Below are 17,324 nucleotides of genomic sequence, written 5' to 3'. Positions count from 1 at the left end.
TTCTCAGAGTCAGTCAGAAAACCTTTGGAAAGTTTTGAGCAGAGTTGTGATGTGCTATGACATATCTTAAAGAATCATTCTGGCTAATGTGTTCAGAATAGATTGAAGGGGAGCAAGTACTAAAAGCAAGGAGACCAACTGGGACTCTACTGCAATCATCCTGGCAAGAAAAGCTAAAGCCAACAGGATTTGGCAGTGGGCCAGCTGTGCGTAGTGAGAAAAAAATGTCAAAAATGACTCCAAGATCTCTAACCTGAGTAACTGAAAGAATGAAGTTACCACTCACTGAAATGAGAATGCCTGTGGGAGGAGGGGTTTGCAGGGAAATATCAGGAGCTCAGTTCAGGACATGTTAGGTTTGAGATGCCTATTAGACCTCACAGTAGAGATGTTGAGTAAACAGTTATGAGTGAAGTTAAGGGAAGAGGTCCTCAAGGCTTCTTCTTTTTTTTTTTTTTTGATTTTATTTATTTATTTATTTATTTATTATTTTTGGCTGCATTGGGTCTTCATTGCTTTCTGTACTTGCAGAGAGCGGGGGCTACTCTTCGTTGAGGTGTGCAGGCTTCTCATTGCGGTGGCTTCTCCTGTTGTGGAGCACAGGCTCTAGGAGCACAGGCTTCAGTAGTTGTGGCTCGTGGGCTCTAGAGCGTAGGCTCAGTAGTTGTGGTGCATGGGCTCAGTTGCTCTGCGGCATGTGGGATCTTCCCAGACCAGGGTTTGAACCCGTGTCCCCTGCATTGGCAGGCAGATCCTTAACCACTGCGCCACCAGGGAAGCCCAAGGCTTCTTCTTTTTTTTTCTTTTTTAAATTACGTGTGCTCAAAATTATAAAATTTATTAAATTACAGAAACATCATTGTAGAGACTTTTAGATTATGAGTTTATTCTTTTGCCCGTACCCCGGATAGGTAAAATAGTTTAATGACTATTTCTTCTCAGTTTGCTGTTATAGCATGTGCCCGTGCTTAAAAACAAAAACAACAGCAACAAAAACATGAAATGGGAATATGTGAAGGATAGCTTCAGTGATATATTTTACAACTATATGGAAAAAATATAATTTAGAACCCTTCTGGTATCTTTATATCCTAGTCCCCATAGCGCAAAGGATAATTTTTAGTAGTATAAATTCTGTCACAAACTACTGTATGTCTATGTAAATATGTATCATGTCTCTGTTATTAGAAAATTTTCCCAAACTGATGGCTGACTCTACAAATATCCTTTCACGTGGCCATTTAGATGGAACTAAAGGTCAACTTTACTACATATTTTGTTTTCTATTTTGATTAACTAAATAATGTTAAATGGATGACATTAACTTGGAAGTTTGCATACTTAAGGCACTGACTATCAACATAACTTTTTCAAGTTGATTTAATGGAAGGCTCTGCTTCTCTTCTCACGCTCACTGTTAATGCATCCAAAAGCTTGTTACTTTAAACTGAAGTAACACAGAGATTTATTCTAAGGTTGAATAAAAGCAAGTATTTTTTGAAGTGGCTTTCATCCTTTGAATATTTTTCTTCTGATCTGAAAGCATTCAACTTTTACATTTTAAGAACAAACATAAAAAGAACAATGTGGAGAGAGGGTGGATTTCAATTTTAAATGTCTTCTACCATAGCCCTCAATGCAGACTCTTCAAACCTGGCTATGAAGACAAAAGCAAAAGAGCCAAAATGCTACTTCCCTCCTATCCTCCAACTTTCTAATTCCAGAGACAAAAATTCACAGAACTAGGGAGAAGAGGGAAGGTGGGGCCTGTTTCTGTGTGCATATGTGTGTTTGGGTAGGTGGTACTGGGGGAAGGTGTACTTGAGTAATGACACTAGCATGAGCAAATTTTCCATTTGAGGAGGTGTAATCTTCAACAAAATTTTAATGAGAAAAGCTCTACAAATCAAAGTAGTAGTGGGGTAGTGGCATGGAAAACCACTGCAGCAGTATGTGCTAGGAATTTAAACTTATCACGTAGTTCAGAGTGTGAAAGAACCAATAGTGATTGTAAATTTATATACTATTTATTAGAGAAAGAATGAAAGCATATATAAAACCTCCTAAAATTAGGAATAAGACTGGAAGCACAAAAACTTGCCCTAGAGAAACTTATATGAGAACAAAATTCAGTATTCACACACAGCAACAAGGAATAGGGAAAAGGACAAACCTTGGTTTGTGAAGACAAACCTTGATTGTGATGAGATCTGCCTTGTATAAAGATAAAAGAAAAATCCAACATGGGACTTATAATAATAATAAAAAGAAGGAAAAGGAAGATGAGGACCCATGTAGAAAAAAAGTTAAAGGAATATTTTCATCAGACTCAAAGGAATAGGCATACTCCTAAAGATAACCTAATTCAGGATACAGGAAAAAACTTAAAGAACAAGTCAAACATTCTAAATAGTTATTAATTATTGAGTATTTCCTATGTATCAGTATATTGTTATTCATTACTGAGGAGTTCTATCAGAGCTGTTATAAATATATCACATGTATTAGCTCATTTAATCATCACAATGATCCCATGAGATATTATTATCTCCTTTTTAGATATAAAGACTTTCCCAAGATCATAAAGCTATTAAGAATTCAAAAAGGGCTTCCCTGGTGGCGCAGTGGTTGAGAATCTGCCTGCTAATGCAGGGGACACGGGTTCGAGCCCTGGTCTGGGAAGATCCCACATGCCGCGGAGCAACTAGGCCCTTGAGCCACAACTACTGAGCCTGCGCATCTGGAGCTTGTGCTCCGCAACAAGAGAGGCCACGATAGTGAGAGGCCCGCGCACCGCCATGAAGAGTCGCCCCCGCTTGCCGCAACTGGAGAAAGCCCTCGCACAGAAACGAAGACCCAACACAGCCAAAAATAAATAAATAAATAAATAAGAATTAGAAATTCATTTAAAAAGTACATTAATATTAAAAAAAGAATTCAAAAAGACATAGCTATTATGAGCAGGTATAGAACTTTATTCATTCGTATACTCAAATAATATTTTATGGGTACTTACAAGGGGCAGGTAGTATTCTAGGCACTTGGGATATATTAGTGGGGGGAGGGGAAAGAAACCTGTCTTCAAGAAGCTTGTATTCCAGCAAGATATAAATTATATAGTGTGTGAGAAGGTGATGAGTTCTGGGGGGGAAAACCAGAAATTAGAGCAGGATATTGAAGTTAGAAAGTACCTGGTGAGGGATCAAAATTAATGTATAGAGCTGAGTTTGAAATGGTTTTTAATGTATCTGAGAACCTTGGCTTGTAATACGATAATTTAATCCAGTCATATTTATTTTGTGAAGTGATGTCAGTCTTCCTTCTGTCATTGTATGCTTTTTGATTTTTATCTTTTCTTGATGCTTCCCTTTTTCCTTACTTTTTGCTAAGTAGCCCACTTTATTGTTATTTCTCTGCCAAGTGTTTTGAAAAGTATTACTCTACTAATGGTTACCTTTAAATTATGTATATCATTTATTTCTTCTATGTACAGAAACTAAGCTCCACAAGGCCAGTCTTATACATGTCTTCTTACGTATTCTATTACTGAGCCTAATACAGTAGCAGGAGTATCAAAATATTTTTGTTTTATGAATAAACAAGTTAATAGTAGGTATTAACTACATGATCATAATTCTGCTCTGGGGCCAAAGAGAGACTCTGGAGGGAGAAACTAAAACTAGAAAGTGAATACAAAGAAAGGTGAAAAAATTGCTACAGAAGAGAGTGCCTCTATCCCAATCCTGACTAAGTGATCTTGAAAAACGTACCCACCCTCTTTTCACTTCTGTTTTTTTTTCACTTTAAAAATAGGGAGAGTGGATTTGAACAGTGGTTCGTTACCTTTTTGTGAGTCATAGATCCTCTTGAGAAATCAATAAACACTAGCAATGTTCTCCACAGAAGCTTTATATACATAAACTTATGTCAACATAAGTTGACATATTTTATAAGATTATGAAAAGCCTTTAATGTGAACATTGTTTTTTTATTATTTTTTATTTTTTATTTTTTGCGGTACGCGGACCTCTCACTGCTGTGGCCTCTCCCGTTGCGGAGCACAGGCTCCGGACGCGCAGGCTCAGCGGCCACAGCTCACGGGCCCAGCTGCTCTGCGGCATGTGGGATCTTCCCGGACCGGGGCCTGAACCCATGTCCCCTGCATCGGCAGGCGGACTCTCAACCACTGCGCCACCAGGGAAGTCCCGAACATTGTTTTTTTAATGTGAATATTGTTAATGCAATATGAAACACTAAAGAAATATTTTATAACATTTAAAGGTAGATAAACACATCAGATACACACATACAAAACCCTCTCCATATTTTATAATAAAGAAAGCCCAAAACTCCTAAGCTAGAAGGAAGCATTTATCCAAAGAAAGAAACAGAAGATTTATAGATGTGAAATGTTTTGAAGTATTAAAGTCCAATACCTTCTTCTAAGTTCTTGTCACATATTTATTGCAGATAGGGATGAAGTTGTTTAAGCTTAGCTTTTCTTGACAAACCAATTCTGATTGGTCGACTGCATGTCTTAAGAGGTAGTAGTCTTGAAATTCCATATGAAAAGTTACCACCTAAAAGTATAAGACAATAAAAGTACATAAGGGAGTAAAAATCAGTCATAGTTTCTATGCTTAAAAATTTTTACTAACTTCTAATCATGATACTAGCAACATTTACTGAGTCACTGAGCTAAGTGCTTTGAATGCATTACTTAAATTACTCCAATCTCCATTTTTTAAAAGTGGAAAACTCAGCACAAAAAATTTAAGTAACTTGCCAAACATACAATAAAATAGCAGCTAAATAAAATCAGCGTTCCAGTCAGGAAATCTGACCTAACAACAACAACAAAAACTATATAGGTTTTAAAGTTAACTTGATGTAGTGGTTGTAAAGACCACGTTGTTTTTCTATTAGAAGTTACTAGACTATACTGTTAATAATTACATTTGGCTTCTAATAGAGATTATTATCAATAATAGAGCACAAATGTATTTCATCTGTCATGTATCAATGGAGGGCTCTAATTTTGAAGTTTTTATTTAACATCACACTAACATTTTCTAAAAAGTTCAAAACATTACATGGAGGTATATATGTTACTAAATCAGTTAACCAAACAAGCAGAATCAATTACTCTTGATAATGAGTACCTCTCATTAACAAAATACCTCTTACTTTGAGTACTTTTTAAAAAATAAACAGTAGGGTACATATGTAAAGCTAAAAATGTATCAAGTTTTAATGAATTAGCGTGACCTTAACATAACAGCACATTATGCTAAAAACAGTGTAATCAACCTAACGTTAAATATGATAAAAGGTAAACAGCATGATTTCTACTAAGCTGAATCAAATAGAATCTGTGTGTATCTATGTGAACAATAATGAAATACAATACAAAATTTAGCTATATGTAAATAGAGAGAAAACACAAAAATAGCTATAAATCAGTTTATGATATTTTATTCAACATTAAAATTATAAAGTTAATTATAAAAATAAGAGGAAAAATGTATTGCTAGATTTTTTCATTTTTTTAAATGAAAAAGGATGGTCTAAAATAAAATTGTTGGATCATGAGTGATACACTAGATTTGGTTATAAATTAGGTAATTTCAGCAATTTATGCTAAGTGTACATCTTTATTATGAAATTATTGTTTCAGAAAAAAGCTATGATTAGTCTACTTGATTACTTTTTCAAAGTATAGCTTTCCTCTTTCACATTCTAATACAATAGATACTTCTGGTAATTTTGCAATGGATGGGAAATGGGAAATCACTGAACCAATTTGTATCAACAGCAGGTCTTTTGCAAAGCACATGACCTTAAACAGTCATTAAATTGTGGCTATAAGAATATGCTTCTTTGTCTCCTTGGATTTCCTACCTTTTTTAAAAACTAAATAATGATCCCTTTTATTATTGCTATATACTAGATTAACTTAGTGCTTTGTATTGTGTAACAATTCTAAACATCCAAGCATAATACCAGAAATTGCTCATTTTAGAAATCAATGTTAAAGAAAAAAGTCATGAAGGTTGTTAGTGGTCTTTTAGAAATAATGCCAAGTCAGTTGTTTTCTAAATCCTTGTAACTCAAAGTTCCAGCTCAACTCAAAGTCTAGCAGCATCTCCATTTGCTAGGACCTTGATAGAAATGCAGAATCTTAGAGCCTACCACACAACAAAATCAGAATCATTTAATAAAACACCCAGGTGATTCATATATTAGATGAAATAAAAACTCACTTGAGAGCTGTGAGTTTCAGTTTTATTTGGGGACTTACTGTGGACCATAACCCAAGATACAGCCTCTCAGATAGCTCTGAAGAGGTAAGGGAGGAGGTCAGCATATATGTGATTTTGGAGAAGGGGTACCTGCAATCAGACACACATCTTGGTAGAAGGTTACTGCTAGTCAGGAGGAACAGATATCTTAGTTAATTATTTTAGTGCTTTTCTAAGTATGGGAAGATGCAAGAAATTGGATTCATACAATTTTCCCCTGAAAATATCTATCTGAAGGCCTGTTCTGCCAGTTTTTCCAGAGCACAGAATGCCTCATCCCTGATTTCTGCCCTGAACTCCTTTCAGGGTGTGCTACAGGTCAGCAAGTGCAATGGCTAATGACTCAATCCTTGTAGAGTCGGGTGACTAGTGACATTCTTTGGCTGACATATATCCACATTAAAATTAGAGAAGTAGGGCTTCCCTGGTGGCGCAGTGGTTGAGAGTCCGCCTGCCGATGCAGGGGACACGGGTTCGTGCCCCGGTCCGGGAGGATCCCACATGCCGCGGAGCGGCTGGGCCCGTGAGCCATGGCCGCTGAGCCTGCGCGTCTGGAACCTGTGCTCCGCAACGGGAGAGGCCGCAACAGTGAGAGGCCCACGTAACGCTAAAAAAATAAAAAATAAAATAAAATAAAATTAGAGAAGTATTGGTGCTAAATGATATATAAAGCACCTGGCACACTGGCTAGCTGGCATTTAACATGCTCAAAGTACTTGCCTTCTCCATACCACAAAGAGAGAAGAGAGAGACAAGGGGAGATAGGATACCCTGGAGATATTAGTAGTAAAAACTTTAATTGGAGGCATCATGATGACAAGTGGGTAGGTATCAATAACATTTCTGTACAATCAGAAGTTTTCCAATACCTTTAAAATCACCCTACATAAGCAGGCACCCACTCTCCCTAGGCAGTTAGTCCAGTATTATCCCCACTTCACAGTATCTCCCAACTTTTCCCTTACACTATGGATTTTAACAAGCCTCAGGATCATTCCATTTTTATGCACTTTGAAAGTGGATTCAAAACAACGATCCTAACATAGTATTAAATAACTGTGGCTGACGTCACACATTATTTTTCATATTTTATAACAAGGAGGAACTTTTCCTTGTGAAGCCACAATAGAGTATCATGGGTTCAGATATTTCCAACAAGTGTAACATTTCTTTCCCAATTTAGGCACATAGTTTAATCTGCCTCAAATATCCTTTTTATTATCACAATTAACATCATGATGACAGAGAATATGTTCCTAAACCCAATTTCTTCCTTTCTTCCTGTCCTAGAAGAAACAACCCCTATCCTTTTCAGGCCAATTCCACCATCCCGCTTTTAGTCTTAGAGAGTATTGTTCCTTTAATTATTTCCTTTATTCGTGGGAGAAGAAATTTCCCATGGGCTTTTGATCTTCCAAGGACTTGGATTAATTTTTAAGAGTATTTTATTGTAAGCTAAGAAAAGAGGAAATTATGCAATTCTGAAGTGTCTGAATAAAAGTACCAGGGACAGCAATTCTACTGATGAGAAGCCAGGAGAAATGCTTTGAGAAACGATGCATGACTGAAGATATTTTGGTAAATATACTTCACCTACATGATTATTATTTCTAGATCTAGTCTTATTGTGTAATACCAGCAATTTCTGACCAAATGGAAACGTAGTTATTCAGAAAATAATTCCTTAATTTTAATCCAACTCTTACCTCACCCCCATTGGTACTACAAGTTAGAACAGGTATTAGACTTAGTGTGTCTCATTCTGATATTAAACACCTCTTAGGCAAAGGATAAGGTTAGCTGTTTAACTTTTCTTCAGTTTGATTTTCTATAGTAAGCACAAGTTTAAACGCCATAGTCCTAAATCATGTTAATATATGTAAATGATGCTAATTTCTTTCAAAATCACTACATAAAATGTACATATAAAGAGCCTCATAATCTTTCACGAATAGAAAACAATGATAATAAATGTATAATTGGGAGTAACATCAACGTAAATCCAACTTAGATAAATGCCTTTTTCATTTTTGCTAATTAATGTTACATACATTCGATGTGTATATTAGGTATATATATATGTGTATAAATATATATATATAAAAAACACCTATTTTATCATATAGTTATTGCAATGCATCACTGCAAATATTTAAACAGTTTTAGAGTGCATTTTCTAATTACATTCTAAATGATATTTTAATTTTAGCTAATTTTTAACTATAGGAATTTGCATCAGTAAATTATTAATGTTTACAAAAGTATTAAATCATTGTATTTATTTGTTAAAACCCTAAGTATATTTTCCTCATGCTAAAAGTACAAAAATTCAATAATCATCTTAGAAAGTATTATAGAAAATAACTAAAAATCTTACCTCCCTTCAGTAAATAATTAAATTTTTCTTCCTTAAATTCATCAGAGAAAAAAGCTGGTCTTTCAGGTGAAGGTTTTTCACAATCTAAAAATAAAGATCAATGTGTTATAGCAAAAAGTAACTTTTATATAAAATATTAATACTATAAAAAAATTACTTTTTCAGGAATATTTCCTCCCATTGGCTCCTAATATTTAGATAAGTAAAACAGGACAAAGCTCCTTTTAAAAATTTCATCACTTGTTCCCATCAACTTCAGTATGTTATTTAATGTTTGAACAACCCTTTATAAAAAAACAATAATGCATCAATAAACATTGTCTTATACCTTATCTTCTTTTTTGCCAAAATTATATATTTGGCCTACACAGAAAAAAAAAAAAAGCAGCATTTTCTTTTAACTCAGAAAGTATATTTTAAAACTAATTTCATACCTTCCTTAGAAGTAGAGTAGAGTAATTCTTCCTCTGATGTTCTTAGACAGCAATATTCATTAGGAACTTCCTGTTCTCCATTTTTGGGTACTTTTTTCCATTTAAATAAACTTTGGTGTTTTTCATGCGTATTAGGCCCTGCTATCGTATCACAGAGCAAAGAACATGAACATATTTTGTTTTCTGTACCCATTTTCAAACCTTTTTTAATCTCCGTTTTTACCTCCACAACATCATTTTCTACAAAATAATTTTCTTGCCCATTGTTGGTTTCCACAGTGCTTAGAACTTCATTTTCCATACTAATTTCATGAAACATATGAAGTTCTTCAAGTACTAAATCAAATTTACTCTTCATCTCAAAATCGTTTACTGTTGTCAGAGCGTCTCTTGATAAACACTTGGCAGATAAGTCCTGAAAACATTCATTGTTCCCAACACTCAAATGAGTTTCAAACTGAAGATTAAAACATTCTGAAGAGTCATTCTTTGGATGAAAATGCTTTGAATTAGCTAACTCACTTTCTTGAAAAATATTCTCAGATTCATTTCTGTCAGCTACATTATTTCGATTAACATATTTAGTTTCTTCCGCACCTACTTTCTTATTCATTAATGAAACTGGTTGCACAAAAAATATGCCTTCCATTGAATAAAAACTCTTTTTCTCTTCCTTTTCTATCTTAATATCTTCATGAACTTGGCAACTGTTTGTTAAACTTTGTGCTGTGACTTTTACTTCCTTCTTCAAAATTAAGTCACGTTTTTTTTCTTCAATTTCACTTATCAAGTCCCCAAAATTTAGCACCGGAGTTGTAGTTGTCAGATTGGTTTGTTCATTGTGTTTTTTGTCGTGGCTTGCCTGTATAGCCTGTTGCCTAACATTGAAGAAATCTTCAAATATGCATTTAAAATTAAATCTGTTGATCTTATTATGCTTTTGTTTTCCTTCAGAATATAAATCTTGGTTCTGCATATTTATTTCATAAGTTTTTTTATTAATATATTTCTGGATCTGTATAAATTGAGGACAAGACTTAACATGTGTTTTAACAGTTTTAGGACTACAGTGCACCCAGTTTCCCACACTCATGAGTCGTTCAGGACAACTCTTATTCTTGTAACTAATTTTTGTCAAAAAAATTTCATCGATGTCATCAAAGTCCATTAAAAGGGGAATTTTTTCATATGTTTCAAAAATTGGAAAGTGTATGTTTTTAATTGTCATACTGGAGGAACTGATAAGTTTTTTCACTGTAATGTTTTTTGGATAATTCAAATATATTACCCATTTGAAAATGCATCTCTCTTCTAATTTAGAATAATTTTCAATTACTGTTAAAGAGTCAGAGTTATTGAGCAAAGATGTTATGTTGGTTTTCAATATAATATTTAGAAGGTCTAAAACACCGGTTTGTAAATATATGCTTAAAATATCATTATTTCTATTCACATTCATATTCCTAGTTATTAGATTTTGAACATCAATTTGATTTTTACACTTCAAAATTCCATACCAGGTTAAGATGTTGTTATCTTTTTGACTTCCTGAAATACTTTTAAGGAAATAAAAAATTCCTGTAATGAAATTTTCAAAAATACTGCTTAAATGAAAGTCTTTTTGTGTAGTATAACATCTCAACTGTAGCATATTATCGTTTTCTCCTTTACCTTTGAACCAAAAAATTTTTATTGAAGCTTTCTGACTACCCAGTGTTTCTATCATGAGAGGCTTTGATTTTTCTTCATGTGTTTTCATGACTTCTGTATTGTGATAATTTTCTTTGCTTAAAAGATCTGTTTCTAATAATTGTTGCAAATTCAATATTTCTCCAGTTTTCATATTTTCACATTTAGTTTTGTAACTATCCATAATCCAACAATTTTTCCTATTTTTTCTCAAAATATGTCTAATGTTACAGTCCCAGTTTTTCGATTTTTCTGATCTGGTAGATATGTAGCTGTCCAGGCATGTTTCTGCCTCTTCCCAATTTGCATTTTCTAGTTTTATAGTGAAATTCTTTGCAGAGTCTATTGCATCAGACTTGATACTACAGTGATTATAGTAGTGTAAACTGATCAAGTCTTTTTTTCTCGCACAAACACTTTGGTTGCTGAGTGACTGGTGGTTACTTCCATAACATTCAGAAAAAATATTTTCTGCATCCACAACTTTTTTATCATCCTGTAACTTTTGCTTCTTAACATCAGGTCTATTTTGGGACCAGTGAATGTTTGTGAAATCCCTCACATATGCCTCATTTTTGTCATTTTTCTTCATTATTTCCTTTAAATAGACAGAAGACATTTTGCTATTTAAATCAGTTGGAAACTCAGGGATACTTATCGTGCTGCTATCTCTGAAATAGCTGGGTTCGGCAATTTCCATGCTGGGTTGGATTTGAGATTTTGATATTTTTAGTGTTGATGCTGAAATGCTATTTTCTTTTTTATTTGATGGCGTAACGCTGTCAGCTTTACATCTGTTCTTAATATCATGAAACGTTGATTTGGTTTCCTTGTAAAAGGTAACATCTAAAAATGAATTTTCTGTCTGTTTTGTGCAATTATTGTCTTTCTGGCTATTGTCTCTCCCCTGGAGTAAATATCGTTTTCCATCATCGTTTTTAATTGCCTGTCCATCATGTATAGAGGCGTTGGGCAGCTGACCAGCCTCTGTTCCAGATCTATCACTGCAATGCACACCGAAGGACTCTCTGTCATACAGCCCTGGTTCACAAGACGTTCTAGAAGCCTTCAAACCAGAATCAAAACTTTGTGAGGGGAGAGACCGCAAACAACTCTTCATCTCAAATCCGCTATTTTGGCATACCAGATTACACATCTGCTTCTCACCGACAGATTTCTCCACACGCGAGTCTGTGGAGTTATCAAAAATCTCCTTAGCTGAAACTAGGAGCGCCTTGAAGGGTCTGGCCGACGACTCCCAGGCTTTTTCCACCTCAGACAAGCGAGGCACCAAAGGCAGCCTCCAGCCCGCCTCAGAAACACCACCGGGCTCCTCAAGACGGGGCCGCTTACTACGGGGTGGTGGGGAATCAGGGTCGTCAGGAGGCGGTAAAGGGGAAGCAGACTCCCCGAGCTCCACAACCTGCGGCGCGCGCTGCGTGAACGACATGACAGCGAACTGAGGGAATCTGTCAGAGGCTCCGGCCAGACTCGAGTCTCTCAGCAGGCGCAAAGTGGCTCCGCCCCACCGCGCCCCCCGAGCCCCACCCCCCGAGCCCGCCTCGGTCACGCCCCTGACACACCCCTTTAGGCCTGGCCTCGGCCCTAGTCTCACGGCTAGCCCACCTCGACCACGCCCCACCCCGCCCCCGTGGCCCAGGCGTAGGCCACGCCCCCATCCACCGCACTCCCGCGAGTCCCAGGTAGTCTCTCCCTCAAAGCACCTAGCGCCTGGGACTGCTACTTTGTCTATTTTTAGCGCCCTTTGCTATTGCCAGGGTTGTAGCCGATTGAAACTTTTTCTTCCCTCTGGTAGAATTAATGAGAAAAGTCAGAATCTCTTTTTTTAAATCTGTGAACGGAAACAGCTTTATTTTTTTAATTCTAAAACTCTGTGTTTTCCTCAGAAGCGACTTCTCCACAGTTTCTCCCGAGCGTCTTGTCCAGTAAAACCATGCAGTTCTGTAAACACCAAACCAAATCTCTCTGTGTGCGGATAAACTTTCCAAAATGCTCTTAATAACCCCAGTGGCATTGAAAATCAGGTTTCCACTTCGCTCATGAAGTGTGTTTTAGGAAAGGACGGCACTGGTACTTAACGATCTGAATATTTGAGGAAAAAACGTGTGTAGAAACTATTATCCAGATAAATTATTAATCTTCATTTTAAGACTGTAGAAAAAAAAAGTTTTCATATGCGCTGTGGAGTTTTCTTTCCCAATATTGTGAATGCCACTACTTAAAGATAAAAATTATATGTTTCAGCTATTCTGTTCATTATAAGCATGAATAATCATACATATGTGTGTTCTGAGTCACACATAATAAATTTTGTAAATGTTGTTTTTCTTTTTCCTCTGCTTTGAGAACAATTTATTATCTTCAGTCAATTCTGATTTTTGTGAATGTTGTACTTCTAAAGAAGAAAATGATTTTCAAAATGTTTATTAAGAAACTTGCAATTACTGCTCAGTAATCAAAAACATCAGTCCCCTTGATGATTGTTTCAAAGTTGATAAGTTGTATGTTCCCTGGTTAAAAAAAAAAAAATTATAAGGACTGCAATAATGTGCAACAGGAATCCTAATTTCGTAACCCATAGGCATATAAATGGCAAAATATGACTGGCATAATACTTTAGGTAATAAACTGTTCATCAGCCTCCTGTCTTGTAAATACTTAGATATGCTGTGAATCCAATTCTAGGCATTACTTTGGCTGTGAATTCTTCCAGAGAAATGTTTACTTAAATTTGTTGAAAGCCTTAAAGTATAAGCACTTCATCAATGCTGTAAATAAGAATGTGGCAGTGGCTCAGATTACACCTCAGGGAGTTCTCAAAGTGCTGCTTCTATATATCTTTAGTTCCACTGTTTTTTTATCCCAGATTTTCCTCAGTTCTACATTCCATTCAAATGCACTCTGTTCTACGCTTTACTCAGCCTCCAGACTGACTTGCATAGCCAAGGTGGATATAACTGGTACATTAACATAACATTAGAAATAAGCTTTCTATCTGTATAGGAAATGCTATAGCTTTGTGATTTTTGATCTTTGTGATTTTTGATCTTTAACTTGGTGTTTATTTCTCATCTTGCTAGTTTTCCCCAGAACACACTATTTTTTAAATCTCTATCACACCATTATTTTAAAATTATGCGTTGTTTAAGGACTAGAATTCAAATAAACCCAGAAGTTTTCAGTTTAATTCAACAATTGTCTGAGAACTATGTCTAAGATGCTCTTAAGTGTACAGAAATGTATGGTTTTGTTTTTGTTTTGTTTTTTTCTGAAGAAACACAGCAATGAAGACAGGAAAAGAAGTCTTTTCTTGCACTTACTTATTTCAACGTTACATTAATGACCACTGTCACTTTAATCAATGCCTATTGAAACTACTACGTGTGTTTTTCCTTTATTTTTAAAATGCTACCTTGCAAATAGTTATGAGAAATGCAAAAAATTGTATCTTCAACTCATCTTAATCAAAATATAAATGAGACGTTCAAATCTTCCCTACTCTTCAAGGCCCATTTCAAATGTCACATTTTTCTATAGCACTTTACCTGCCCTTTCTTAGAAAACTCCTACCTCCTTAAAAAACAGTAAACTGAGCTTTAAGGCCAGCACCTGTCATTTCTTTCAGCTTGGTGTCCTATTACAGTTCAGCTCTGAAGGAATGAAAGCATGAGATAAACCTCATACTTAAAATATGACAAAAGCTCCTGTTAGAGTTAAGTCAGAAATTCACTCAGTACCACAGGATGCCTGAAGTCAGTATCCTTAGCACAGTATGGCAGATCCTCACAACTAGACCCCACCTTAACTTTTTTGGCTTCACCTTTTTTTACAATTTGCCCTGTGCTGCCTACACGAGACTGTTTGTTATTTTCTTGTCTTTTCATGCATGTTCTCAATACCCTCCTCTTTCTCCACCTGACAAATTCCTATTCAGCCTAAAAGGGTTCTACCCAAAAGCTACCTCCACTGTGAAAGCTCTACCTCATCCCTGCCCTATCCAAACCGCAGGCAAGATTATTTGTATCCTCATCTGTGTTCCTGTAGAACTGAATTTTCAACCATACTGTAACACTTACAACATTGTATTGAGCTGTTTACATCCCCTCTACCAGACTCTGTGTTAATAGGGCAAAGATCTATTCATTTTTACATCCCCAGTGCGTCAGTTAACTTCAGTTAATGAGAAAAAATGTAATTATAGTACTGTTACTATACCTTTACCAATCCAAATGGATTTTGTGGTGTCTTAAGTGTGTTTTAAGCTTCTTGTTTTGATTTTATATGTTAAAATGGAGACTTGCTTGAGATCAGACCAACATAGAGCCAAAGATTGACTTTAAATATTACCAGTATTAATGTCATTTAAATTTCATGGTAAGAGCAGATATTCAACAGGACAGATTTTCTCTTTTATGTCTTTTAATAAAGCATGTAAATGATGAATAAATACACTCAACCTAAAACTTTATTTCAGACTGACAAGATAATCAAATATATTTTAAACACTTAATAAGAACAACTAACACAAATATTTAAACCAGCGCTTCCCTGGTGGCACAGTGGTTAAGAATCTGCCTGCCAATGCAGGGGACACGGGTTCGAGCCCTGTCCGGGAAGATCTCACATGCTACGAAGCAACTAAGCCTGTGCACCACAACTCTTGAGCCTGCGCTCTAGAGCCCATGCCCCGCAACAAGAGAAGCCACTGCAAAGAGAAGCCCGCACACGGCAACGAAGAGTAGCCCTGGCTTGCAGGAAGTAGAGAAAGCCCACGCGTGGCAACAAAGACCCAGCACAGCCAAAAATAAATAAAAATAAAAATAAAAAGTTTATTAAAAAATATTTAAACAAAATACAGGGGTTAAAGAGGAAAATATCACTTACTAAACATATTTAAAATAAATATGGCTATAAATAACACCAAAAGCATTTTTTATCAAGTCACTAAGAAGTTCTAGTTGGAAAAATATTTCAGAAAACCATGGTGCTCTGTATATCCACATATGCAATTAACCTTTCAGCAGAGCAACAACTGTAACTTAATAAAATGGTCTTAAATGAGACAATGTATAAGCAAATACTTTAAGCTTTAAATCACCTCCTTATTGTCAATTTTCATTAATGACATCATTATCTACCCACTCTCCTAAACTAGAGACTCTTAGTGTTATCCTTAATTTTTTCTCTCTTTTATAGTCTTTCCCCATCACCCAACCTCTAAGTAGACATTCATCAAATATTGTTAATTCTATATCAAATATAACCCAGGAATTAATCTTCTATTCTTTATCCATAATGTTTCAGCTTTAGTTCAGGCCCTCATCATCTCCTGCTGAGAATAGTAAAAAGAATGATCTTTTTACTAGTCTCCCCTCCACTTCTACCCACCACTACCATGAGACTTTTCTTCTTAAAATATTAATCACTTTGTTACATGTTTCCTGACTTAAGAACTTCTTTTGACTCTTTGATACATACAGAATAAAATACAAGCTCTTTAATTCGACATGCAAAGTTCTTCATAGTTCATCTCCAAACTGTTTTTTCAGCTTCTGTATACTTCCACAACACAACTAGCTTTCCTGCAGCTCTAAGCTTCTCACCATTCGTCAAATATATAAAGCCCTTTCACAATTCCAGGTCTTGGGCCTATGCTGGTTCATTTGCCTAAAGTGTAATGTCAGGCCTTACTTAAATCTTAAGTCCTTCCAGTTTACAGCCATGTTGTATGTTTAGACATCCACAGTTTCATCTGCTCCCCTTTCTTTAGTTCTAAATATTATTTCATTAACGTACTATTATATTTTTTGCACACTTAGCTATTCAAAAATAATCATTTACCTGAGCCCTCACTGTTGGAAAACCAGGGCGGCGGAGGCGGCTGGAAATGTTCAACTATTTCCAACACTCATCCGATGGTCTAATAAATTTCAGCATCAATTAAAAGATTCTTTGCTGCTGAAATAAAAGCAAGAGTCTGTATTATTTTGGAATTCATGCAACTGTAAATAACACCTCTTTTAAAAATTAATTGTGAATTCTTTTCAATTAAACTTTCACAAGAATCTTTTCAATATTTTGAGATAGCAAAATGTCTATCATTTTTATCATATAAACTTGTAATTACTTAGATTGCTTTCTCCTTTTGTATAGTTTTTCTGCTGAGATTAGTCACTTTGTTTTGGTTGGTTGCATAATAAATATTTAGCTGGACATGGCAAATTCATAGAACTACAATTTACTTCAAATTTTGAAGGAATTACATACATTTACATTAAATACAAAATACATTTAACATTAAAACTATGCTAAACATAATTTTCTATCTTGAAAGCAAAATAGAATAATATTTAGGTGAGTAGGTTCTGGAGTCAAACTGTCTATGTTTGAAGCTATGGTCCACCTCTTCCTAGCTGTGTAATGTGAGCGAATTACTTAACCCTTCTGAGACACAGATTCCTATAAATGGGAATTATAAAGTAGAACCTACCTCATAGGCTG

At 35.5% G+C, this 17,324-nt stretch overlaps 1 protein-coding gene across 2 annotated transcripts; it reads right to left on the bottom strand.

The window, feature by feature from the left end:
* Positions 1-4,445: 4,445 nt before the first annotated feature.
* Positions 4,446-16,775, bottom strand: RAD51AP2 (RAD51 associated protein 2). Of its 2 annotated transcripts, XM_027113902.1 has the most exons (3): positions 9,114-12,252; positions 8,680-8,763; positions 4,446-4,580 (listed from the first exon to the last, which is right to left on the bottom strand). In XM_027113902.1, the coding sequence occupies exons 1-3, from the start codon at positions 12,250-12,252 to the stop codon at positions 4,462-4,464; spliced, it is 3,342 nt and encodes a 1,113-aa protein (XP_026969703.1). In that variant the 3' UTR covers positions 4,446-4,461. The 2 variants fall into 2 exon arrangements, 1 of the variants encoding a protein (XP_026969703.1); XR_003434244.1 differs by lacking the exons at positions 4,446-4,580; positions 9,114-12,252 and adding an exon at positions 16,665-16,775.
* Positions 16,776-17,324: the final 549 nt, after the last annotated feature.

This window comes from Aethalodelphis obliquidens, unplaced genomic scaffold (genome assembly GCF_003676395.1).
Source record: "Aethalodelphis obliquidens isolate GAN/ISIS:26980383/991018 unplaced genomic scaffold, ASM367639v1 scaffold12, whole genome shotgun sequence".
Classification (NCBI taxonomy): domain Eukaryota; kingdom Metazoa; phylum Chordata; class Mammalia; order Artiodactyla; family Delphinidae; genus Aethalodelphis; species Aethalodelphis obliquidens.
This window is presented reverse-complemented; position numbering and strand designations above follow the sequence as displayed.

Bases quoted from the DNA above. Each gene is read 5' to 3' on its own strand.
- RAD51AP2 (XM_027113902.1), bottom strand. From the start codon at position 12,252: ATGTCGTTCACGCAGCGCGCGCCGCAGGTTGTGGAGCTCGGGGAGTCT. The intron at 8,764-9,113 runs GTATGAAATTAG...CTTTATTTTTAG, and splicing joins CTACTCTACTTCTAAGGAAG to ATTGTGAAAAACCTTCACCT. The intron at 4,581-8,679 runs GTAAGATTTTTA...TTATACTTTTAG, and splicing joins TAATTATTTACTGAAGGGAG to GTGGTAACTTTTCATATGGA.